At 38.9% G+C, this 26,992-nt stretch overlaps 1 protein-coding gene across 3 annotated transcripts in view; it reads right to left on the reverse strand.

Annotated features, from left to right (window-relative positions):
* tbc1d14 (TBC1 domain family, member 14) overlaps nucleotides 1-26,992 on the reverse strand; it is a 135,764-nt gene that overhangs the window by 52,923 nt on the left and 55,849 nt on the right. For 2 of the 3 annotated variants that reach the window (XM_039751436.1, XM_039751435.1), the window contains one exon: nucleotides 8,780-8,898. In XM_039751436.1, the coding sequence (XP_039607370.1) occupies nucleotides 8,780-8,898 (119 nt within the window). Of the gene's footprint in view, nucleotides 1-8,779; nucleotides 8,899-13,567; nucleotides 13,876-26,992 lie in introns of those variants that run through there. The other variant, XM_039751437.1, reaches the window with a different exon arrangement.

The following is a 26,992-nucleotide window of genomic DNA, read 5'->3' on the forward strand; positions in this document are numbered from 1 at the left end:
TGTCCGAGGGCAAATCCCTTCTTTGTAAGCCACCTCACCATTTACTCAAATGTGTGCCAAACAGAAAATTGGTTTAAAACTTAAAACTGCTTTATATGCATATGAATTGTGTGCTTGTCCACCTTAATAAAAAGATAAGTATCTGTGTGTCCGTCTGGTTGTTTGTTGTTCCAACAGATGGTGCATTATCAACATTTGTAGTAATGCATTCTCTTGGCAGAGGTACACTGCACTCCTATATGTAGTAAATTCCTCTATTTGCAATGAGAGTTCCAAGGCACACAGAAGAACCTCTTTACTTTAGTAGGAGTTTAATGTAATAGGTTTTGAAATGGACAGAATTTTGGCCCAAATTTGATCCCCTTTAATGATGGTGACACTTGTAAGCAAGGCAAGAGAAAATAACCACCCAGACTTGATTAATACAATGAAACAAGCTTTGCACATAGTAGAGAAATCCAAACATAATTATACATACAGTAGTGCTAAAAAGTTTACAAACCCTGGCATAATGTGAAATACTGGTCATTATTTGGAAAATATACAAAAAAATTAAAGGAACACTTTATAATCCGAGTATAGCATCAAGTCAATGAAATTTCTAGGATATTGATCTGGTCAGTTAAGTAGCAGAGGGTGTTGTTAATCAGTTTCAGCTGTTTTGGTGTTAATGAAATTAACAAAAGGTGCATTAGAGGGGAAACAATGAGACGACCCCCAAAACAGGAATGGTTTAACAGGTGGAAGCCACTGACATTTTTCCTCTCTATCTTTCCCGATTGTTCTTTCACTTGTTTTGCATTTGGTCACGGTCAGTGTCACTACTGGTAGCATGAGGCGATATCTGGGCCCTACAGAGGTTGCACAGGTAGTTCAACTTCTCCCAGGTGGCACATTAACATGTGCCATTGCCAGAAGGTTTGCTGCGTCTCCCAGCACAGTCTCAAGGGCATGGAGGAGATTCCAGGAGACAGGCAGTTACTCTAGGAGAGCTGGACAGGCCCGTAGAAGGTCCTTAACCTATCAGCAGGACCGTTACCCACTCCTTTGGGCAAGAAGGAACAGGATGAGCACTGCCAGAGCCCTACAAAATGACATCCAGCAGGCCAGTGGTGTGAATATCTCTGACCAAACAATCAGAAAGACTTCATGAAGGTGGCCTAAGGGCCCAACATTCTCTGGTGGGCCCTGTGCTCACTGCCCGGCACCGTGGCGCTCAAATAGCATTAGCCATAGACTACTAGAATTGGCAGGTCCACCACTGGCGCCCTGTGTTTTTCACAGATGACAACGTGAAAGGGTCTGGAGAAGCTGTGGAGAACGTGATGCTGCCTGTAACATTGTTCAGCATGACTGGTTTGGTGGTGGTTCACTGATGGTCTGGGGAGGCATATCCATAGAGGGACACAGATCTCTACAGGCTAGACAACAGCACCTTGACTGCCATTACGTATCGGGATGAAATCCTTGGACCTATTGTCAGACCCTATGCTGGTGCAGTGGGTCCTGGGTTCTTCCTGGTACACAACAATGCCCAGCTTCATGTGGCAAGAGTATGCATGCAGTTCCTAGAAGATGAAAAAATTGATACTATTGACTGGCCCGCACGCTCGTCTGACCTAAATCCAAAAGAACACCTCTGGGACATTATGTTTCGGTCCATCCGATGTAGCCAGGTTGCACCTCAGACTGCCAAGGAACTCAGTGATGCCTTGGTCCAGATCTAGGAGGAGATCCCCCAGGAAACCATCCATTGTCTCATTAGGAGCATGCCCCGACGTTGTCAGGCATGCATACAAGCACGTGGGGGCCATACAAACTACTGAGTACGATTTTGAGATGCTGCAATGAAATTTCAGCAAAATGGACTAGCCTGCTGCATCGTTTTTTCAATATGATTTTCGGGGAGTCCTTGAATTCAGCCCACTGTAGGTTGATACATTTCATTTCCATCAAATGATGTGGCATCCTTTTGTTCCTAACACATTACCCAGTCCATATTAGTAGAGATATTAAGCATGATTATTTTTCCCCCATTGAGATCTGATGTGTTTTCAATGTTTTATTCCTTTAATTTTTTTGAGCAGTTTATAAGTAATCATGCAGAAAGCTTTCTTTTTAACTAGGTAGTGTGCTGATGTGAAACAATCACATAATTGTGTGTCCTCTTTTTAAATCATGATAACTGAAATCATTCAAATAGGCCTGACCAAAAGTTTACATACCCTTGAATGTTGAGGATACAAGCTAACACATACAGGTTCAAATTAAGGGCAATTAACGGAGGGTGTCCACACCTGTAACTTCTTTCATTGTAATCAGTGTCTGTGTATAACTATTCAATTTAAATTGATGCAGAGATGCACTGACTTTGCTGGATCCAAGCCATGGGGGAAGCAAAACAACTGTCAAAGCACCTGAGAGTAAAGGTTGTTGAATTGTAGAAATCATGAAAAGGATATACAAATATATCCAGAGATCTGAAAATACCTTTCAGTAGTGTTCAAACTTTTTGATTAAAAAAAAAAAAAACAACAACATTTAGTTGGGGGTTCTGTTACCAAACAACGGTCAGGTAAACCAACCAAGATTTCAGCCACAACTGTCATGATCTTTTGTTGAGATGCCAAGAAAAACCCACAAGCCACTTCAGTTGAAATACAGGCTTTTCTGCAAACAAGTGGTGTTGCTGTTTCAAGACGCACAATAAAGAGGTACTTGAACAAAAACGGGCTGCATGGCTGAACTGCAAGAAAAAAGCCTTTATTGTGCCAAGGCCACAAAACAGCCCACATACAATATGCCAAACACCAATTAGACAAGCCTCAATTTATGGAACAAAGTCCTCTGGAGTGAGACGAGACCAAAACTGAACTTTATGGTCAGAACCATAAATGCTATGTTTGGGGAGGACGCAACAAGGCCCACAATAAAAAGTACCCCACCATTACGGCAAAGTATGAAGGTAGATCTCTACTGTTCTGGGGGTGTGTGAGTTACAGCGACAAAGGTAACATAGTGAAAATTGATGGCAAGATGAATGCAGCATGTTACCCAATAATATTGGAGGACAACTTGCAGTCATCAGTCCGGAAGCTCTGCATGGGATGCACTTGGATCTTCCAACATGAAAATGATCCGAAGCACAAGGCCAAGATGACCCTTCAGTGGCCGGAGCAGAAAAAAGTGAAGGTGCTGGAAAGGTCATCACAGTTTCTTGACCTCAATATCATTGAGGCACTTTGGGGAAATCTGAAATGTGGAGTTCATGCAAGAGAACCGAAGAAATTACAGGACCTGGTGGCTTTTTGCCAAGAAGGGGCAGCTCTACCACCTGAGAAAATAAGAGGCTTCATCCACAACTATCACAAAAGATTGCATGCTATCACTGACACTAAAGGGGGCAGGCAATACAGAGTATTAATTACTAATTCATTATTTTCCTTATTACTATTTTTTGCTTAATTATTGTGCTATTCTGTGTTGCCTTTATAGTTTAACTTGGATTCCATTAAAAATAAATGGAATGCGTTTTACCTGGTTACTCACCTTTTTAGTATTGCACACATCTTAAAAATGTTGCCAAAGCATGCAAAACATATGGGCACAACTGCATATTCACCCTTAGAATGTCCTAACTGAAGAAACCAAATGAACAAACAACAATTTAAAGGGGAATAATTACTGAATAGCCACCTCTGTAACAGAATTGGCCTAGTCCAGAAACAAAGGAGGGAAAAAAATAACACCTAATTATAGACAGATCATCAATATATCCAGCACATACAATGGGGGAAATAAGTATTTGATCCCCTGCTGAATTTGTAAGTTTGCTCACTTACAAAGAAATGAACAGTCTCTAATTTTTATGGTAGTTTCATTTTAATTGAGAGAGACAGAAAACCAACCAAAAATACTGAAAAAACACATACATCAGTTATAAATTGATTTGCACGTCACTGAGAGAAATAGGTATTTGATCTCCTATAATCCAGCCAAAATTCTGGCTCCCACAGATTGGCTGTGTGCCCATGTGAGACACAGATTACAATCAATCGACCAATTACAGATAATCCTAATCTCAATTTATAATGTGTATAAAGTACACCTGTCCACAGAATTAATTTCTTCCATTCCAACCTCTCTGCCACCATGGTTAAGACCAAAGAGTCAGTGGTGGAGAGGTTGGAATGGAATAAAGAACTTAGACAAAGAATAAACCCACATATTTGCAGATGAGTATACAGTCCCCTTCCAAAAGTATTCGAACAGGAAGGCCAATTAATTTGTTTTTGATTCGCCTGAAGACAATTGTGAGATCAAATGATGAATATGGGAAGAGAGATTAGAGTTTCAATTTATATTCCCTGGTATTTGCATCTGGAAATGTTAAACATCGTAGAACATAGCACATTTTGTCTCAACCCACACTTTAATAGCATATTATATAAAACAAATTTCACATCTAGTTGTATCCTACATTTCTTTCAATTATTTTCAAGAGTAGGAGTTTCAGTATTTAAGTTTGATGATTTGCTTCACCACATCGAACCATTCATCAAACATCAAAGCATGAAGATTTCATCCTGTTGGAGAATTGAATCAGATCAGAACGCTGGGAATGTGTGGCAGCCATGATGCGTGTGTGTATGATAGATAGATAGATAGATACTTTATTAATCCCAAGGGGAAATTCACATAATCCAGCAGCAGTATACTGATACAAAGAAACAATATTAAATTAAATAGTAATAAAATGAAAAGAATTAAAATAAAATTAATGTTCGCATTTACTCCCCCGGGTGGAATTGAAGAGTCGCATAGTGTGGGGGAGGAACAATCTCCTCAGTCTGTCAGTGGAGCAGGACAGTGACAAAAGTCTGTCACTGAAGCTACTCCTCTGCCTGGAGATGACACTGTTAAGTGGATGCAGTGGATTATTCATGATTGACAGGAGTTTGCTTAGTGCCCGTCGCTCTGCCACAGATGTTAAACTGTCCAACTTTAATCCTACAATGGAGCCTGCCTTCTTAACAAGTTTGTCCAGGCGTGAGGTGTCTTTCATCTTTATGCTGCCACCCCAGCACACCACCGCGTAGAAGAGGGCACTCGCCACAACCGTCTGGTAGAACATCTGCAGCATCTTACTGCAGATGTTGAAGGATGCCAACCTTCTCAGAAAGTATAGTCTGCTCTGACCTTTCTTACATAGAGCATCAGTATTGGCAGTCCAGTCCAATTTGTCATCCAGCTGCACTCCCAGATATTTAAAGGTCTGCACCCTCTGCACACAGTCACCTCTGATGATCACAGGGTCCATGAGGGGCCTAGGCCTCCTAAAATCCACCACCAGCTCCTTGGTCTTGCTGGTGTTAAGGTGTAAGTGGTTTGAGTCGCACCATTTAACAAAGTCTTTGATTAACTTTCTGTACTCCTCCTCCTGCCCACTCCTGATGCAGCCCACAATAGCAGTGTCATCAGCGAACTTTTGCACGTGGCAGGACTCCGAGTCATATTGGAAGTCTGATGTATATAGATTGAACAGGACCGGAGAAAGTACAGTCCCCGCGGGCGCCTGTATTGCTGCACACAATGTCAGACCTGCAGTTTCCAAGACGCACATATTGAGGTCAGTCTGTAAGATAGTCCACATCCATGCACATTTTGTCTCAACCCACACTTTAATAGCATATTATATAAAACAAATTTCACATCTAGTTGTATCCTACATTTCTTTCAATTATTTTCAAGAGTAGGAGTTTCAGTATTTAAGTTTGATGATTTGCTTCACCACATCGAACCATTCATCAAACATCAAAGCATGAAGATTTCATCCTGTTGGAGAATTTAATCAGATCAGAACGCTGGGAATGTGTGTCAGCCATGATGCGTGTGTGTATGATAGATAGATAGATAGATACTTTATTAATCCCAAGGGAAATTCACATAATCCAGCAGCAGTATACTGATACAAAGAAACAATATTAAATTAAATAGTAATAAAATGAAAAGAATTAAAATAAAATTAATCTTAGCATTTACTCCCCCAGGTGGAATTGAAGAGTCGCATAGTGTGGGGGAGGAACAATCTCCTCAGTCTGTCAGTGGAGCAGGACAGTGACAAAAGTCTGTCACTGAAGCTACTCCTCTGCCTGGAGATGACACTGTTAAGTGGATGCAGTGGATTATTCATGATTGACAGGAGTTTGCTTAGTGCCCGTCGCTCTGCCACAGATGTTAAACTGTCCAACTTTAATCCTACAATGGAGCCTGCCTTCTTAACAAGTTTGTCCAGGCGTGAGGTGTCTTTCATCTTTATGCTGCCACCCCAGCACACCACCACGTAGAAGAGGGCACTCGCCACAACCGTCTGGTAGAACATCTGCAGCATCTTACTGCAGATGTTGAAGGATGCCAACCTTCTCAGAAAGTATAGTCTGCTCTGACCTTTCTTACATAGAGCATCAGTATTGGCAGTCCAGTCCAATTTGTCATCCAGCTGCACTCCCAGATATTTAAAGGTCTGCACCCTCTGCACACAGTCACCTCTGATGATCACAGGGTCCATGAGGGGCCTAGGCCTCCTAAAATCCACCACCAGCTCCTTGGTCTTGCTGGTGTTAAGGTGTAAGTGGTTTGAGTCGCACCATTTAACAAAGTCTTTGATTAACTTTCTGTACTCCTCCTCCTGCCCACTCCTGATGCAGCCCACAATAGCAGTGTCATCAGCGAACTTTTGCACGTGGCAGGACTCCGAGTCATTTGGAAGTCTGATGTATATAGATTGAACAGGACCGAGAAAGTACAGTCCCCGGCGCCCTGTATTGCTGCACACAATGTCAGACCTGCAGTTTCCAAGACGCACATATTGAGGTCAGTCTGTAAGATAGTCCACATCCATGCACATTTTGTCTCAACCCACACTTTAATAGCATATTATATAAAACAAATTTCACATCTAGTTGTATCCTACATTTCTTTCAATTATTTTCAAGAGTAGGAGTTTCAGTATTTAAGTTTGATGATTTGCTTCACCACATCGAACCATTCATCAAACATCAAAGCATGAAGATTTCATCCTGTTGGAGAATTGAATCAGATCAGAACGCTGGGAATGTGTGGCAGCCATGATGCGTGTGTGTATGATAGATAGATAGATAGATACTTTATTAATCCCAAGGGGAAATTCACATAATCCAGCAGCAGTATACTGATACAAAGAAACAATATTAAATTAAATAGTAATAAAATGAAAAGAATTAAAATAAAATTAATCTTAGCATTTACTCCCGGGTGGAATTGAAGAGTCGCATAGTGTGGGGAGGAACAATCTCCTCAGTCTGTCAGTGGAGCAGGACAGTGACAAAAGTCTGTCACTGAAGCTACTCCTCTGCCTGGAGATGACACTGTTAAGTGGATGCAGTGGATTATTCATGATTGACAGGAGTTTGCTTAGTGCCCGTCGCTCTGCCACAGATGTTAAACTGTCCAACTTTAATCCTACAATGGAGCCTGCCTTCTTAACAAGTTTGTCCAGGCGTGAGGTGTCTTTCATCTTTATGCTGCCACTCCAGCACACCATGCGTAGAAGAGGGCACTCGCCACAACCGTCTGGTAGAACATCTGCAGCATCTTACTGCAGATGTTGAAGGATGCCAACCTTCTCAGAAAGTATAGTCTGCTCTGACCTTTCTTACATAGAGCATCAGTATTGGCAGTCCAGTCCAATTTGTCATCCAGCTGCACTCCCAGATATTTAAAGGTCTGCACCCTCTGCACACAGTCACCTCTGATGATCACAGGGTCCATGAGGGGCCTAGGCCTCCTAAAATCCACCACCAGCTCCTTGGTCTTGCTGGTGTTAAGGTGTAAGTGGTTTGAGTCGCACCATTTAACAAAGTCTTTGATTAACTTTCTGTACTCCTCCTCCTGCCCACTCCTGATGCAGCCCACAATAGCAGTGTCATCAGCGAACTTTTGCACGTGGCAGGACTCCGAGTCATATTGGAAGTCTGATGTATATAGATTGAACAGGACCGGAGAAAGTACAGTCCCCTGCGGCGCCCCTGTATTGCTGCACACAATGTCAGACCTGCAGTTTCCAAGACGCACATATTGAGGTCAGTCTGTAAGATAGTCCACAATCCATGCCACAAGGTGTGAATCTACTCCCATCTCAGTCAGCTTATCCCTAAGGAGCAGAGGTTGGATGGTGTTGGATGCATTGAGCGTGAAGTATAAACTGGCTCTAACATGTAAATGTATAAATCTGGCCCTGGAAAAAATCACTAAGCAGTATTTTAGAGACTGGTAATTTATATACTTTTAAAACTTGATGCTATCTTTGAAAAACAAGACAAATAGGATTAGGAAGCTTTAATGGTCTGTTCTTATCAAAAAAAAAAAAAACTGCTCTTATGTTCAAACCACTTTCTATACAATATCTAAAACTGCATTAAGAGGAGCATCTGTTAACTAGAAGATTTTGAAATTAGTTTAAGGATGTCCCTCTAACTGAATTACCTAAACCAGGGAGACAAATGTCTTTCCATAAATAGGTAACTGATGATTAACAGTCTAACAAAATCACCCAAGCCCTAGAAACAAATTGATGGAATCCGTTTACTTGGGTACTTTACCAGTTTGCAAGCAAGCCCAATAATAGGAATTTAGGCAACAAAATCATGATCCGACTGTTAGTTGACAAAATAGAGAGATATGAATACTTTTTGTTAATTTTGAATAGAAAAAGGCATAAAACAAAAACATGCAAACTCACGATGGTCGATCTTCAAGTATAAGAGCTGTGGTAGAAAGAGGTTCGAAATCCAAATTCCTTCTCACTGTCTGTTGAGGAGAAGGGGAATTATAAGACTGTTCAGATTTGTCTTCATATTCCTGAAAGAGAAACAAAACAAAAATGTCATTTTGTGGAGTACTACAAATCATTGATAACAGTGACCTGTAATTACAAAAAAGAATAAATCAATAAGGAACAAAAACAGTTCTTCTTTCCATGGAAACTCAGTTTAAAAATAAACAAAATTAATTACACTTTTTATAAGTCTTTTGACTCTTTATGTTTGCTTTTATATACATGGTTAGTAATCGGTGTTTAGAAAAAATGTCTGAACACTTAAAAATTAGAAGCAGAATTAATGATCAGTTGCATCTTTCATTCACTGCACTGTATCACAAACAAGATAGAATGAAAGATCTTATAATTCTGTCAGACAACAGTCATTCATCAGTTTTGCAAGTTAAATTTTTTGCTATCAGGGTATAGGTTTAGGTTCCTAAGGGTGAAGAGCAACAGACTGAAGAATGGTTATCCCAAATGGATAAGCATTTAGAATTCTAGTATTTCTATTCATGATAGTTCTGAATTATTTCTCTGTGGAGTTAGAGAATATTTTAATTAGAAGAAATCTCATGGATGCTGCTAAAGACGATAAAAATGATTATTCAGTATGTTGTTCTGGCTTTTTCCATGTAAATGAGTAACACTGTCCAATTTTTGTACATTCCTGCTGCAAAGACCTGATTAAAGTCTACCCACCTAGCTAACATGCAGAAAAGCAGCCACTCTATTTTGAAAAAAGTTCATTAGCTTCAATTTGGAGAACCGAGTTCTAAGCCAAGGGATACACAGTGGTACATTTTATAGCTGCCTTTTAGATCCTGGGTTTGAATCCCACAGCTGATGGTTGTCCATGTGGATTTTATATATTCCACCATACTGTCATGGATTTTCTTTCTATATTCTCAAAGTTGTAAAGATCAGATTAACTGGTAACTGCATACTGGCACCATGTAAGCACATACATTTGTGGACCCTGTGCAGGACTATCTTCTGCCTTGTGCTCAGTGCTTCCAAGATAGCCTCAGGCAACTTGCAGCCCTCAACTGAATTATCTCAAAGCAATAGAAGGCTATACTTGAGAAATGTTGCCTAGAATGCATTATTTAGCAATACTTTTTAGATGGCTGGAAGAAAGCGTCAAACAGGGACACATACTCTCATTAAAAAGAACACACTGCAGATGATGTTGTGTGTATTCCTAATGAATGAAATCTACTTTATCTGATTAGAAATGAGAATGGTGTAGAAAAAACTGCATTAGCAGTGTAGCATGTATTGCAAACCAATTGTCAGATTTAAATGGTAACAGATATTGCTTCAAAATCAAGTACATTATGTATAAATTATAGTTTGTATACGTTCTACAAATGAACTACGAGCAAAAAGGCATGAAATTAGTATAGATAATAAAAAAAATCTTGAAATAAAAAATGAAATATAGGTTTGAATACATTTTAATATAAATACCATTTTTACTTTTGGCTAATTTGTCAGTCCTAATGTAGAGTCATTAGGCTCTCTACCTTTTAAACACAGTCTCCACTGTCTTTAAACAAGCTAAATATTCTGAAGTTTGTTAATTGCCACAGAGACTGTACACTTAAAAACTGGTTTACTTTAACTTAACTCCATTCAGTTAGTAGCTTCCAAGAATCCAACAACTCAACTCTAAAAAAACGAGTAGTAGAAAGCCTACCACTAATCAAGAATTCTGGATATAGATTTAATGCAATGTGGTTTAAACTCACACAATACTTCTGTATCTTTCTCCACCAGACCAATGACTTACAAAGAAGCAAGGGACATACATACTCACTCAACTACTACAGCATCCAACTGACAATTTATCATGTGGCAAGTGCTACATTATAGATAAGACTATCCAGGCTTTGTGGTTCACCCATCCTCTAAAGTGGGTTTGGGTCTCTACACTCAGAGTTAGATTTGACTTGATATATTCAAAACGTCACATCTGCATGTCACAGTAGTATGAAGGAAATTAACACTCGGGCAACAAGTAGCTGAAAAATTTAAATGTGTTATTTTGAGTCACTTTTTCTTCTAGTCATGTTTTTGTTTAATATACCAATGTTGTGCACTAAAATTGAGATTTTAGTCAGTCAATCATATCTTTACACAAATTTAGAATTCTAAAAGGTAGCTTTGACAAGTATATATTTACTATTCATAATGAAAAAAATACACTCAAACTCATTAACAAATTGAATAGGGGATACTGATGTGTATATTTCATGTAAAATACATCTCAGCCAAATTGCAATATAAACTTATTTGAATAAGCCTAGACTTCTTTTCCATTATTTCAGCTTAACGCAAAACTTCTGAGCCAACTGCAATGAGATGGATTTCCCAGTTTGCATATAACATATTGTATACACAAAACAGTGTTTTTAATCTATAGCACTTTCAATTTCAGCTATCAGTAGTTATATTTTGACTACCCAAAATTTAAATACATATTTAAAAAAATCAAAATCTGAATGGTAGACATCAGCAATTTCTGACTAGTTAAAAATAGAAATCAGATGCACTATGGAACATATGCACGCCACAAAATGCCTCTGCTCTACATTTCATCCAGTCCCAAAAATCTTGTGTTAAATTCTAGCCTTGAAATAGAAAGAAAAATAGATATTGGTAAAACCTCACTTAACTTAACCCATTTAAGTTTATACTAAATGATCTCAACATGACACTTCACCCCTTAATGAAAACCATGCATCTATTACTATAAACTAAAAGTGGAAAAATAAACTGTTTAAAAAAGAAATTATGGTAGATCTCCATATATTGTTTTTAGAGTGCATTTACTTTGTTACAAACTAAAAAAAATATGTTCAATGTTCTGTGCTGCCTTTTGTGCACTTTTAAACTGCATTATTCTCACTGCCTGCTTTATAGATATCTAATTCACATTATGAGCTGCCCTACTTAGTTGAAAGGCAAACTTACATAAGGTTTGGATCTTGTACATCACAGTGATTCTCCAGCTATTTATATATGAAACATTGTTGCCAACATTACCCAAAATTAAATGCAGCTCTCATTAAAAGTAACAGTATCACTACAGTACTTTTGGCTACACTTAAAATCTCCACAACAATGTGTCATTTAAAGCACTAAGGAAGCAGAAGATTGAGGTCTTGCAATATACAGTAAACATGCCCATTAAAAAGCAGGTGTTTTACCTTTGGCATCAAAATGATATAGCTTCCCTGAACAGAAAGTAACTTACAGTGCATCAGTGCATCATGGATAGCATGTACACATAATGAAAAATGCAAAAAACTACCACTCCTTTGCTGAAAACACTCAACAATAAACACACACTATATTTTTTTCTTTACAACAATAGGCTTAAAGTATTTGCTCCTTTCCCTCTCCCATGATAACCATTAATTCAAGCACTACTCTAAAAATCAGTGGAAAAACCAATCTAAAAACATTACCACAGATCTAAATCCTTACACACATATTAGCAATACAACAAGGACAAACACATATGTTCTGGCAATGTAAAAGGTAAAGTTACACTAAACCCTGGAAGCTGAATGAGCATAAATGTTAAGTAAATACACAATCAATCAATCAACATTTATTTATATAGCACATTTTCATACAAAAAAATGTAGCTCAAAGTGCTTTACAAAATGAATAGAAAAATAGAAGACACAATAAAAAATAAACTTAAGTCAACATTAAGTAACATAGAATAAGTAAGGTCCGATGGCCAGGGCGGACAGAAAAAACAAACAAAAAAAAAAACTCCAAATGCTAGAGAAAAAAAATTAAAAAAAATAGACAAAACAATATAGACAGATATTGGCATTGTTGTATCTGCCTTTAGGACAATTAACCAACAAAAGATGTGATATGAAGCTTATGTATACAGTAAGAAAAAAAAATACTGCCAAAAAAGAAGCTATTGTTTGCTTCTGTAAGAGGTGGACGAAATAAACATCAGAACACATCAAATGACAACTAACTGTATACCAGGAATCTGGATTTTAATCATGCTCCAAAAGCCACTGAAACATCAAAGATTAGCATAAATTAACTCATTGCAAAAGTGTATATAAATAAAGGATTATAATATTAAAAGAATAATCTGAATTAAAACTTAACATATTTTGTGCATACTGTATACACCCCTACAGAAGTTAAACATGCTGCACAATAACATATCAAAACTGAAATAAATTATCAAGGTGGGGTCTAGATACAAGCTTGTGTCTGGAACAGAGAATACAGGAAAAACACAAATCTTAAATATCTTTTGAAAACAGTTAATCAAAATATAATATCTCAGATTAAGTATCAATGCCCTGAAAGAAGAAAAATGTGGGAAAGGAAAATATCCTGGCAAAGTACTTGGGAAAAAAATTCAAGCATTACAATTTTAAATACAGAAACAAAAATTTAAGTAAAAACTATGAAATTGGAAGTACATTTAAACAGCTTAGAAAAATTAAACACAATCTATTTCAATTATTTCTATAGGAAAAATGCCCCAAACTATTACTAAAATAGCATTATGTAATACTAATCTAGATACTAGATTAGGTTCCCATTTCAAAAATAACCTTTGAAGCTATTAAACTATTAAAAGGCAATCAAAAGTGAAAATTTAAAAATGCAAACATTTTTTTCATAAATGACAAAATCCACGAGCTGTGCTCTTACCATGAAAGCTGCTGTTGCTTACAATAAAGCGCATTCAAACCCTACTGCACTCGGCATTTCTGTTTCAGGCCTTGCAGTGGATTATCTGAGAGAGATGGAAGGCCTGCTGAGCTAACAGAAGCTGCATGATACACACAATAAGTATGAGATCTTAGCCACTCGAGTTTATGTAAAAACAAAGTACTTTTATATAGGAAACTAATCCAATACTATAAACAAGCTTCCTCCTTGCTTAATCACACCGGCAAAAAAAGAAAGAGCCAGCAGTCATAATAATCATCACCAGATGGTTGGTTCATAATCAGTTCCTCTGTATTCTAGTGTAATGCCTTCTGGCCTGTGAAAATGAAGAGCTCAGCAGAGTGAATTAGCTCAGATGCCTCTTGGGTGTTTCTGAAACAATGACGCATTTCTGCAGCAAACGCAGGTGGACAAAGCTATTGTAAATGTTAATCCCTTATTTAAAGGGCAGTAATCAGAGACAAGTGCTTTGTTAACAAGATCAGGAGAGCACAAATAGAAAGAATTGTGAACTGAAAACTGCATTACTAATACGTATGCACATGTTGAAATGTGTATGTTTTCTTTATTCAAAGGCAAGTCTGCCGAATGTTAAATGTCAGTTTCATGATAGAAAAACTATAATGTCCTTAGCTGGCAAACTTACTATTTTTCAGCATACACAAGCAGCTTGATACGTCATTTGTTTTCAACACAACAGAACATAAAATCACATTTTGTTTCTAAGTATTTTTGTGCATTTTAATCAATAGCAGCAGCTTTTCCAGATTCACCCTCTCCAGATCAGTGAAACATATAACCTTGACAAAATACAAGCGTCAGCATTTAGTACTAGATCATTGTGTGTGTATATATATATATATATATATATATATATATATATATATATATATATATATATATATATATATATATATAAAAGGCATTATTTAATGTTAAAGCATCATTCTTTTAAGAGATGTTGCTGTCAATGCTGTTCACTGCTCTTAAATAATGGAATTGAACAATACATTAAGAATGAGCTGATCTGCTTATATTTTCCAAGTTTTCACCCATCAATTTCTTGTTGGCATTTGTTTAATCAAGTTTGACTCAAAATTTCAGCTAAAGACATTAGAAAATTTTTCTAACGGGGGTGGTTGTGTTGGTACTTGTAAATGTTGATTTTAACATCAGAGTAATATTAGACATTATTAATCAAAATGAACATAGCTATTTTCACATGGCCACGTACAGTGGTGTGAAAAACTATTTGCCCCCTTCCTGATTTCTTATTCTTTTGCATGTTTGTCACACAAAATGTTTCTGATCATCACACATTAAACCATTAGTCAAATATAACACAAGTAAACACAAAATGCAGTTTTTAAAATGATGGATTTTATTATTTAGGGAGAAAAAAAAATCCAAACCTACATGGCCCTGTGTGAAAAAGTAATTGCCCCCTTGTTAAAAAATAACCTAACTGTGGTGTATCACACCCGAGTTCAATTTCCGTAGGCACCCCCAGGCCTGATTACTGCCATACCTGTTTCAATCAAGAAATCACTTAAATAGGAGCTGCCTGACACAGAGAAGTAGACCAAAAGCACCTCAAAAGCTAGACATCATGCCAAGATCCAAAGAAATTCAGGAACAAATGAGAACAGAAGTAATTGAGATCTATCAGTCTGGTAAAGGTTATAAAGCCATTTCTAAAGCTTTGGGACTCCAGCGAACCACAGTGAGAGCCATTATCCACAAATGGCAAAAACATGGAACAGTGGTGAACCTTCCCAGGAGTGGCAGGCCGACCAAAATTACCCCAAGAGACGACTCATCCGAGAGGTCACAAGAGACCCCAGGACAATATCTAAAGAATTGCAGGCCTCACTTACCTCAATTAAGGTCAGTGTTCACGACTCCACCATAAGAAAGAGACTGGGCAAAAACGGCCTGCATGGCAGATTTCCAAGACACAAACCACTGTTAAGCAAAAAGAACATTAGGGCTCATCTCAATTTTGCTAAGAAACATCTCAATGATTGCCAAGACTTTTGGGAAAATACCTTGTGGACTGAAGAGACAAAAGTTGAACTTTTTGGAAGGCAAATGTCCCGTTAAATCTGGCGTAAAAGGAACACAGCATTTCAGAAAAAGAACATCATACCAACAGTAAAATATGTGGTGGTAGTGTGATGGTCTGGGGTTGTTTTGCTGCTTCAGGACCTGGAAGGCTTGCTGTGATAGATGGAACCATGAATTCTACTGTCTACCAAAAAATCCTGAAGGAGAATGTCCAGCCATCTGTTCATCAACTCAAGCTGAAGCAATCTTGGGTGCTGCAACAGGACAATGACCCAAAACACACAAGCAAATCCACCTCTGAATGGCTGAAGAAAAACAAAATGAAGACTTTGGAGTGGCCTAGTCAAAGTCCTGACCTGAATCCAATTGAGATGCTATGGCATGACCTTAAAAAGGCGGTTCATGCTAGAAAACCCTCAAATAAAGCTGAATTACAACAATTCTGCAAAGATGAGTGGGCCAAAATTCCTCCAGAGCTGTAAAGACTCATTGCAAGTTATCGCAAACGCTTGATTGCAGTTATTGCTGCTAAGGGTGGCCCAACCAGTTATTAGGTTCAGGGGGCAATTACTTTTTCACACAGGGCCATGTAGGTTTGGATTTTTTTTCTCCCTAAATAATAAAAACCATCATTTTAAAAACTGCATTTTGTGTTTACTTGTGTTATATTTGACAAATGCTTAAATGTGTTTGATGATCAGAAACATTTTGTGTGACAAACATGCAAAAGAATAAGAAATCAGGAAGGGGGCAAATAGTTTTTCACACCACTGTATGTCCAAACAAAACACTAAAATCCATTACAATTCACAGATAATTTGAAATGCTCATTCCTGTATTCTGAAGAAGGTTCCAATACAACAATCCCACTCTTGGAACTGATGAAAATTTTGCTTCTTGTTGCCTCTGTGAAAAACCATATAAAAAGGTACAGTTATAAAAATGTCATCAACTGCACTTTCTATGGCCCACAGAGCTGGTGCAAATCAAACCCACAAAAATACTCCAAGGCTGTTAAATTTGCTATGTCCATTATGTATCACAGGAGCTGTTCATCTTTCCAGCCTTTGAAAGAATAATTCCCTGGGTTTTATTATAATTTATGTGCCCTGACCATATACACAGACTAAAGGGAAGAGTACATTCTAAACTACACAATTACATACAAGTTAATTTTGTGAAAATGTATTCATTAAAATAAAAAGTTGTTCATGTATTAATGATCTCAAATCTTACAATTCATTGTTGCTACTCGAAAAGCATTACAAGTCTATTTTAGGTACTGCAATTTAATATTTGTAAAAAAATAAAAATTGCTTAAGTGGTTGCCCCTATTTAGATTTTTTTTTTGTAAAAACTGTAATTTCACATATACAGTATATTTAAACTTTATATTAGATGATCCTATCAATTACAAAGGCTAACTTTGGGGAGCAAAAAAAGTATTTACAGAGGTAAAAGCAATCCAGAAATTCTTAAACACAGTTTGGGAAGGAAACAAATTCAACAGTGATGAATTTATGTTTGTGTTATTTAGCAATTTAAACTGCTCAAAAAAATTAAAGGAACACTTTGAAAACGCATCAGATCTCAATGGGAAAAAGAAATCCTCCTGGATATCTATACTGATATAGACTGGGTAATGCGTTAGGAACGAAAGGATGCCACATCATTTGATGTAAATGAAAATGATCAACCTACAGAGCCCTGAATTCAAAGACGCCCCAAAAATCAGAGTGAAAAAATTATGTGGCAGGCTAGTCCATTTTGCCAAAATTTAATTGCAGCAACTCAAAATTGCACGCAGCACTTTGTATGGCCCCTGTGTTCTTGTATACATGCCTGACAACATCGGTGCATGCTTCTAATGAGATGACAGATGGTGTTGTGGGGGATCTCCTCCCAGATCTGGACCAGGGCATCACTGAGCTCCTGGACAGTCTGAGGTGCAACCTGGTGGCATTGGATGGACCAAAACATAATGTCCCAGAGGTGTTCTATTGGATTTAGGTCAGGAAAGTGTGGTGGCCAGTCAATGGTATCAATTCCTTCATCCTCCAGGAACTGCCTGCATACTCTCACCACATGAGGCCAGAAATTGTCGTGCACCAGGAGCCACTGTACCAGCATAGGGTCTGACAATGGGTCCAAGGATTTCATCCTGATACCTAATGGCAGCTAAGGTGCCTTTGTCAAGCCTGTAGCGGTCTGTGTGACCCTCCATGGATATGCCTCCCCAGACAATCATTAACCCACCACCAAACTGCTCATGCTGAATGATGTTACAGGCAGCATAATGTTCTCCATGGCTTCTCCAGACCCTTTCACTTCTGTCACGTGCTCAGGGTGAACCTGCTCTCATCTGTAAAAAGCACAGGGCACCAGTGGTGCATCTGCCAATTCTGGTATTCTATGGCGAATGCCAATCGAGCTGCATGCTGCTGGGCAGTGAGCTCAGGGCCCATTAGAGGACATGGGGCCCTTGGGTCACCCTCATGAAGTCTTTCTGGTTGTTTGGTCAGAGACATTCACACCGGTGACCTGCTGGAGGTCATTTTGTAGGGCTTTGGCAGTGCTCAACCTGTTCCTCCTTGCCCAAAGGAGCAGATATTGGTCCTGCTGATGGGTTATGGACTTTCTATGGCCCTCTCCAGCTCTCCTAGAATCTCCTCCATGCCCTTGAGACTGTGCAGGGAGACACAGCAAACCTTCTGGCAATGACACGTATTGATGTGCCATCCTGAAGAAGTTGGACTACCTGTGCAACCTCTGTAGGGTCCAGGTATCGCCTCATGCTACCAGTAGTGACACTGACTGTAGCCAAATGCAAAACTAGTGAAGAAACAGTCAGAAAAGATGAGGAGGGAAAAATGTCAGTGGCCTCCACCTGTTAAACCATTCCTGTTTTGGGGGTCATCTCATTGTTGCCCCTCTAGTGCATCTGTTGTTAATTTCATTAACACCACAGCAGCTGAAACTGATTAATAACCCCCTCTGCTACTTAACTGACCAGATTAATATCCCATAAGTTTCATTGACTTTATGCTATACTCTGATTAAAAAGTGGTCCTTTAATTCTTCTGAGCAGTATATTAACAAGCTATCTTCCCTTTCTAAAACAAGGTCATAACGTGAGATGAAATCCTGGTGCCTTAAAAGCTTATTAATCACCTTTCCATTATGAACACTTTCATTGAGTAGTTTCAGCAGAAGTTCCATCATACTTATGGTAACACACTTCCCTACACAAGTGCAACACGAGACTGGACTGGAATCAGCATGCTTCAGAAATTAAATATTTTGAATTGACAAATGCTTTCCAGATCTATTTATTCATACAAAAACTTTAGTAATTTAAAGCAAGATGGGGGCCAACTATGCAGGACACACATAAAATATAAATTTTTTTATTTAGTGAGCAGTTATACAAAAGGTTGTGCTTAAAATGTCAAAAAAAAACAAAAAAAAAAACACCCTTCTCTCTTTACAATGGCAAAAAAACCATTCGCAAAGTTTACAAAAATTAGTATCAGCAAATATACTGCATACTAGATGTAGGCAACTACTGATTTAAAATCTGCAAACTCACATTCTTTAACATCTTAAAAACACACAATTTGTGATTGCTTGTGATCTTATCACTCTTTCTTCCAATCACTATATATGCACTGAAAGATCAAGATGTCACAGGACAATTATTTACTAGGGCAGAAGGAAAGCCACATTTCAACAGCCATGGCAAGAGACATTTCTAAAACTCTCAACAGTACTTTATTTGCAGAAACAGACAAAAATAACCAAGAATATTCAAATGGGACATTAAAGGGCAGTCCCTGGGTTACGTACGAGATAGGAACTGTAGGTTTGTTCTTAAGTTGAATTTGTATGTAAGTTGGAACAGGTACATTATTTTAATAAATGCTATTGTTGACCGACTGTAACCAAGTGCCCTGCCAATGACTAATGGAGTTTCACCTCTCTGACCTTTTATTATTTCTACTTTATTTTCCATGGTGATGGTTTTTCTCTTCTTTACTGTATAACCAGCATTTGCATCAGATTTGTGTTTCAGAGACATTGTTGAAGGGTGAAGACAAAAGGTTACGATGAGCTCTTCTGCATAGCACTGTACAAGCTATCACAGCAGGAAGGCACCCCTCATCAGTACGTCTGGTGTACTGACAAGAGAGGCAAGAAATGTTGAACACATACCTAAAATTTTTTTTTTCATGGTATAGTACTAATGACAAAATTTTGACATGAAGTGTATAATGTGTGAAAGACTGAATTCCAAAATAAACACTTTTTTAAAAATGTACATTTATAACAAAATAAGTGCGCTTTTATTCAAATATATAACTGAAGAAAAAGAAATCTGGTTATGGTATGATGCTGACACGACCGCTTGGGTGGTACATAAAGATTACAACCACACTGATAAACACTAGGACTTTCCACACAAACTATCCTGATACATCTCGGAAGGAGGGTGCAAAAGTGCAGAGTTTGTATTACCATGGTGCAATTACTCACAGCCCAAAAGAGCTACAGCAGCTTCCCTTCATGTTTCCTAGATCTTGGCGAAGAGGAAAAGGCCATTCATAGACTCTGAAGCCATGAAAGACAATGGTTGGACATTGTGAATGAAGTGATAAATAACAAAATTAAAACAGGCGTGGTATCTGCTATTAAAAATGTACCCGCCAGACACTTCAAACATTCGCAGGGTTGAAATACTTGCTACAGATGTGTTTGAAACACTATTAGAAGACCTGAAGAAAGCTGATGCATGTCTATAGCAGTAGATAAGCCCAAAGACAAAGAGTGTTGTTAGGGAATTCACTGAACTTGTGCAAAAGATTTCAAACAAAATTGGACCTTTTCATGACTGACTTCAGCACAGGTGAAATGCTGCATTTTCTAGCGCTCTGCAAATGCATCTTATCCCCTGCTCAAACCAAGGATGTAATGACAGATTTCATTGAGAGTTTGAAAGAGAATTTTGCTCGTCAATTGGATGGACTTGTGCTGCCCACGTAGGTGATGGGTTTTGCCAGAGACACGTTCACTGCTGTAACAGAAGGGGACTTATCCGCCAAGGCAAAAGAAGTGGTCCCTTGCATTGATGAAGGAAAATTCATACTCGTTGACATGAAGTCATCCATAACCATGGTACAGGAACTTTGCACTAACGGGCCTGTGAAGTTTTGTACTGATGTCAACGCACATCAGTTCCCCAACGTTAACTAGCAATCGTGCTCGGTATGCTTGGATCAACATAGGCATGTGTATCAAGCTTTTCACACATGAGCTCAATAAAAAGCAGCTCCCATTGCTCACTGACTGACCGTACCCTTCACCAGTTCCTTTAGATTGCATTGACATCTTATGAACCAAAAGTCACTACTCTCGTTCAGAAAAGAAAATGTAATTTCTCCCACCAAGAACATCAGCAGGGTATCTGCATATTGTGATGAACTCTCGAACAAGACATGCCAACTGACTTTACATTTTATGTGCTGTGATGCACACGGTGCCCTACTACCACCCTTTGTCTGGGTTATGGTGTCTCCTGCAAAAATAATAAAAATAGACCGGTCTGCCTATTGCCTGCCCTTTAACCAGTCGCTCCCTTCTCACCCTGATGTTGTCTTCCTATCTAGCTCCAATACTTTTTCTCACAAACACCACCCTCCCCCTTTTATTTGCCCAAAACCACTGTTAATTATCCCTGCCCCTGGCACTCAGCTCTAACTAGGGAGGTGTCCCGAGCCCTCACAAAGTGCTTTCCTCTCAAGACTCCAGCCCCTACAGCCCACGCAGTAGCGAGACACATCATAATATCTAAACAGAATGTGGAATGCGTAACAAAGTCATACCTAATCACACATGTAGTGATTTAAAACAAACCTATGTTCCCTCAGTGTGCAGTAGACACTGTATTCATGTGTGTTACTGTTATCGTGTGTTAGGGGTTTGTGCATTGATAGCATTGACAATTCTTTATTCTGTTAACACTAGAATTACCAGAGCCTACGTGAAAGACCATAAATCCGGCCCACCTTAAATCCATTCTCACCTCTCCGTCAGTGTCTTTTGTCCTGTAAATGTGTTGACAACAGCAAGCAGCCTGGTATCCCATCCCCCCGCCCACTGCTGCAGTTCATTTCGCAAAGAAGTTTCTCAGTGCTCAGTGTTTATCTTCAAATGAAGTGCTGGAGCGTTATAGGGTAAAATAGTACATCATTCGGAATACAAACATTTCATGTGTGTCCCGTTTCAACAACAATCTATGTAAAAGTTAGTTAACACAGAGACATTTTTCATGTTATTGTAATAATTAAAAAATATATAGACATGAAATGTATAAGGTGTGAAGCCTGAAATACAAATATGAAATACACTTTCACAAAAGGTACAAATATAACAAAATAAGTGTACTTTTATTAAAGAATTTAACTGAAGAAAAAAGAAAGCAGGTTACGGCAGGCGGTTGATACAACAGCTTGTGTGGTGCAATGCTAAGAACTGCAGCCTTCCATTCGCGAGGTCGCAGTTTCGGTATCAGCTGCTTCCCAAATTTACCATTTTCATTAGTGAGCTGCTCTTACTGTTAATATCATACAATAAAAGCATACATTTGATTTGCGTCTGTAAATTTATAGTTAAAGTTTTTCAGTTTTATTCTCTCACTCATGTTCAAGCTCCCCCACACCCCCCGGATTGGATGCCATTTTCAGATAAAGACGTGGTTAAACAAACTCGTTTTGTTACACCCCCTCTTTATTTGAAAACCGTGTCAGACCTTGTGCGTGAACGAGACTGGGAAAACTGTGGATGTGAGTGGTGTGCGTGACTGAGATGACTATGGATGTGAATTTTTTTTTTCAGTTTTATTCTTGAGTGTTCCTGCTCATGCTGGATTAGTATGCACCTTCTGATCCATGATGTCAAAACCGCACCGACAAAAAAAGAGAGACATTTGAAATAATTCATTTTATGACCTGTATTGTACATTTCAGAAAACGTTGTTGCACTAATGCAACATTATATTAATTTGCATACCTTCATGCGGTTGTAGTTAGTGACCACATTTGGTTTATTTATTCTGATCTTGTTGCTGCATGTTGGTATTTCTTTTGAACTCCAGGAGATGCAGAGGACAGCATACTACAGAGAGGTCAGTTCTGCACTATATACAATCATCAGATTCAAATGTTAACAGTATAAAGTGTGAAGCCTGAAGTCCAAATATCAAATAAACACTTTCACAAAAAGTACAAGTATAACAAAACAAGTGCGCTTTTATTCAAGAATATAACCGAAGAAAAAGAAAATCTGGTTAGTGTACATCGTTGTTACGACTGCTTTGGTAGTACAGCAGTAAGTGCTGTGGATTCATAATCAACAGGTCAGGGGTTCGAGCCTTGCTGTGTTACAAAATAAACATTTGGAGTACTGAGTTGCTCTTATTGTTACCATAATACAATAAAAACAAACATTTGATTTCAGACTGTAACGGCTGGTGTAAATTTATGGAGCTTATACGAGGTGTGGCAGAAAAGTAATGAGACTGGCAACACTGCAAGCGATCTGGCAACGCTGCGCTGTTGTCCTTGATAGAGCACGTGTATCAGTACCCTCCCATAGCTCAGTGCGAGTTTCAACTCCTTCCGTTAACTACGTGATTTTTGTGACTGCTATTAGCGAAGTTGTGTTTTTGGTTGTGCGTCACGCAAAATGGAACAGCGGAATTTGGAGCAACGTTGTACCATTAAACGGCAAGTGTGACGTTTGAAAAGTTAAAACAGGCCTATGGGGAACATTCTTTATCCCGAGCACAAATTTTTCGCTGGCACAAATCATTTTTGGAAGGCAGAAAACACGTTGAAGATGAACACCGCTCAGGGAGGACTTCAACTTCGAAAACCAATGAAAACATCGAACTTATGAACACTCTTGTGGGATCAGACCGTCGTTTAACATTAAGAATGTTGAGTGAACAATTAAATTTGAACAGATTTACCGTTCATCAAATTTTGACTGAACATTTGCACATGCGAAAGGTCTGTGCCAAAATGGTGCCGAAAAACTGCCCTCTCCATAACAGAATTTTTGACCTCAAAAGGCATTCCTGTGGTTCCTCAGCCCCCTTATTCACCTGACCTCAGTCCATGTGACTTTTTCCTTTTTCCTAAACTGAAAAATGTCCTCAAAGGACGTCATTTCGGGACTTTAGAAAACATCCAAAAGAGTGTAACGGACATGCTGAAGACCATACCGGTTGAAGACTTCCAGCGCTGCTACCAACAGTGGGAACAACGTCTCCATCGGTGTGTAGCTGCCCAAGGGAACTACTTTGAAGGGGATAACATTGATGTTTGGAAAAAAATAAAAACTTTGGTAAATAAAAAATCAGTCTCATTACTTTTCTGCCACACCTCGTAAATGTCAGCCTTTTTTTTTTTTTTTAGTCCAAATATCAAATAAACACTTTCACAAAAAGTACAAGTACTGTATAACAAAACAAGTGCGCTTTTATTCAAGAATATAACCAAAGAAAAAAGAAAGCAGGTTATGGTAGGTGGTTGATGAGACAGCTTGCGTATTGCAATGCTAAGAACTGCTGACTCCCAATAAAGACGCACTAAAACAGAGGTGAACTCAGATTGGAGAAAGAGAACAGAAGCCCTCCCCACAAGAAACGTTCACTCACAAACAACAATGCAGCTACACCAGACGTAAAGGCGAAAGATAGCACCGTTTGGATATAGGACGAAGTCCAGCGTCATCTTGCCAATCACCTGTCCTTGAAAGAAACTGCATAGCATACAGAGTTCGCTAACGCTACAATGTCCAGATCTAAACACTAGCGTGGTATGTGTCCAAAAAAAGTCTAACTGCACTCTCGTACCATTGCTCGCGTACTAAAGCGTCAGCAGGTATTTTTCATGGCATTACACGTGTAATTTGTAAGCTTGCCCTTGATGATCAAACAGAGGAAGCTCTGCAGTATACTTGTGACTTTATGCTGAACGTAGTAAATACATCAAGATAAGTAACATTCGATCTGGCTTTTATATAAGTAACATATAAATGCTGTGTGGCAGACCATCTGCTTGTCTTGTTAATTTATGTTTAAATTTCATTTTAATGCGTTTATATATGCCAGCGACTACTGTCCTATGATCATGTTTTCTTAATCTCTTTTCTGGCATGTTATCCTCTCAATTTTGTTCTTTTAATGGGACTGTACTTGAACCTCCACCCTTGTTATATTCATCTCCTGACTTGTTCTGGACGCTGGTGTTCACCTGTATGAGTGAGTCGAGTCCCTCTCAGAGATGGAGATGCTCCAGATGCTGAAAGTGTGGTGGTTTTGCTGATAAACGTCGTCGACTCAATTTTTCCTTGCTGGGCTTAGATTCTCGAAGCTTGAGATTTGTCTTTGAGCCTCCCTTTCATTTACAGGGTGCTGACCCTGGCCCTCGGGAGCTGGAAACTGGTTTTAACTTCCCCATCTCAAGGCGGTATCACTTATTCTCTCTGTGTTCTAGGGGAGTTGACACTGCAAATCTTGCCTCACAGCGGGCCTTTCTACATCTATCAAGGTTGTTAACCTTAACACGGGGTGGTTAGTGACACTCTTATCCTGCAAAACTTTATTACCTCAAACAAACTGGAATTCTTTTTCATCGCCAAAACCTGGACAGTTAATGGTAAATCTTCGTGTTTTACTGACTTGGTACCCCCTTCAGGTTATTCATTTTTGAACTCTCCTCACCTGTCTTGTCGTGGGGTGGGCAGTTGCCACTCTTTTTAAAACTTTGTTTCTGTGCCGGAGTCTTACTAGGGGACTGTTTAGCAGCTTTGAACTTCAACTCTTTGCACTTCCTCTTTGCTGTGTCCTGTGGTTTACAGGCCTCCTGTAATTAATAATACATTTGTTTCTGCATTTTCTTGGCTGATATTGTGCTCTTCTAGGATAAAGTACTTATTTTGTTGTCGATTTTAACATACATGTTTGTTGTCAATCTAAACCTTTGCTTAATGAATTTTTATCATTATTGGATTCATTTGATTTCAGCCAGTATATTATGCCCCAACTCATTCTCTTGGTCACACCCTTGATCTTGTTCTTACACAAGGTGATTCAGTTAATTGATGTATACTCACCTAAAGGATTATTAGGAACACCATAGTAATACGGTGTTTGACCCCCTTTTGCCTTCAGAACTGCCTTAATCCTACGTGGCATTGATTCAGCAAGGTGCTGAAAGCATTCTTTAGAAATGTTGGCCCATATTGATAGGATAGCATCTTGCAGTTGATGGAGATTTGTGGGATGCACATCCAGGGCACGAAGCTCCCGTTCCACCACATCCCAAAGATGCTCTATTGGGTTGAGATCTGGTGACTGTGGGGGCCATTTTAGTACAGTGAACTCGTTGTCATGTTCAAGAAACCAATTTGAAATGATTCGAGCTTTGTGACATGGCGCATTATCCTGCTGGAAGTAGCCATTTGAGGATGGGTACATGGTGGTCATGAAGGGATGGACATGGTCAGAAAAAATGCTGAAGCAGCCTGTGGCATTTAAACGATGCCCAATTGGCACTAAGGGGCCTAAAGTGTGCCAAGAAAACATCCTCCACACCATTACACCACCACCAGTCTGCACAGTGGTAACAAGGCATGATGGATCCATGTTCTCATTCTGTTTACGCCAAATTCTGACTCTACCATTTGAATGTCTCAACAGAAATCGAGACTCATCAGACCAGGCAACATTTTTCTAGTCTTCAACTGTCCAATTTTGGTGAGCTTGTGCAAATTGTAGCCTCTTTTTCCTATTTGTAGTGGAGAGGAGTGGTACCCGGAGGGGTCTTCTGCTGTTGTAGCCCATCCGCCTCAAGGTTGTGCGTGTTGTGGCTTCACAAATGCTTTGCTGCATACCTCGGTTGTAACGAGTGGTTAGTTCAGTCAAAGTTGCTCTTCTATCAGCTTGAATCAGTCGGCCCATTCTCCTCTGACCTCTAGCATCAACAAGGCATTTTCGCCCACAGGACTGCCGCATTCTGGATGTTTTTCCCTTTTCACACCATTCTTTGTAAACCCTAGAAATGGTTGTGCATGAAAATCCCAGTAACTGAGCAGATTGTGAAATACTCAGACCGGCCCGTCTGGCACCAACAACCATGCCACGCTCAAAATTGCTTAAATCACCTTTCTTTCCCATTCTGACATTCAGTTTGGAGTTCAGGAGATTGTCTTGACCAGGACCACACCCCTAAATGCTTGAAGCAACTGCCATGTGATTGGTTGATTAGATAATTT

This window comes from Polypterus senegalus, chromosome 4, assembly GCF_016835505.1.
Source record: "Polypterus senegalus isolate Bchr_013 chromosome 4, ASM1683550v1, whole genome shotgun sequence".
NCBI lineage: Eukaryota > Metazoa > Chordata > Cladistia > Polypteriformes > Polypteridae > Polypterus > Polypterus senegalus.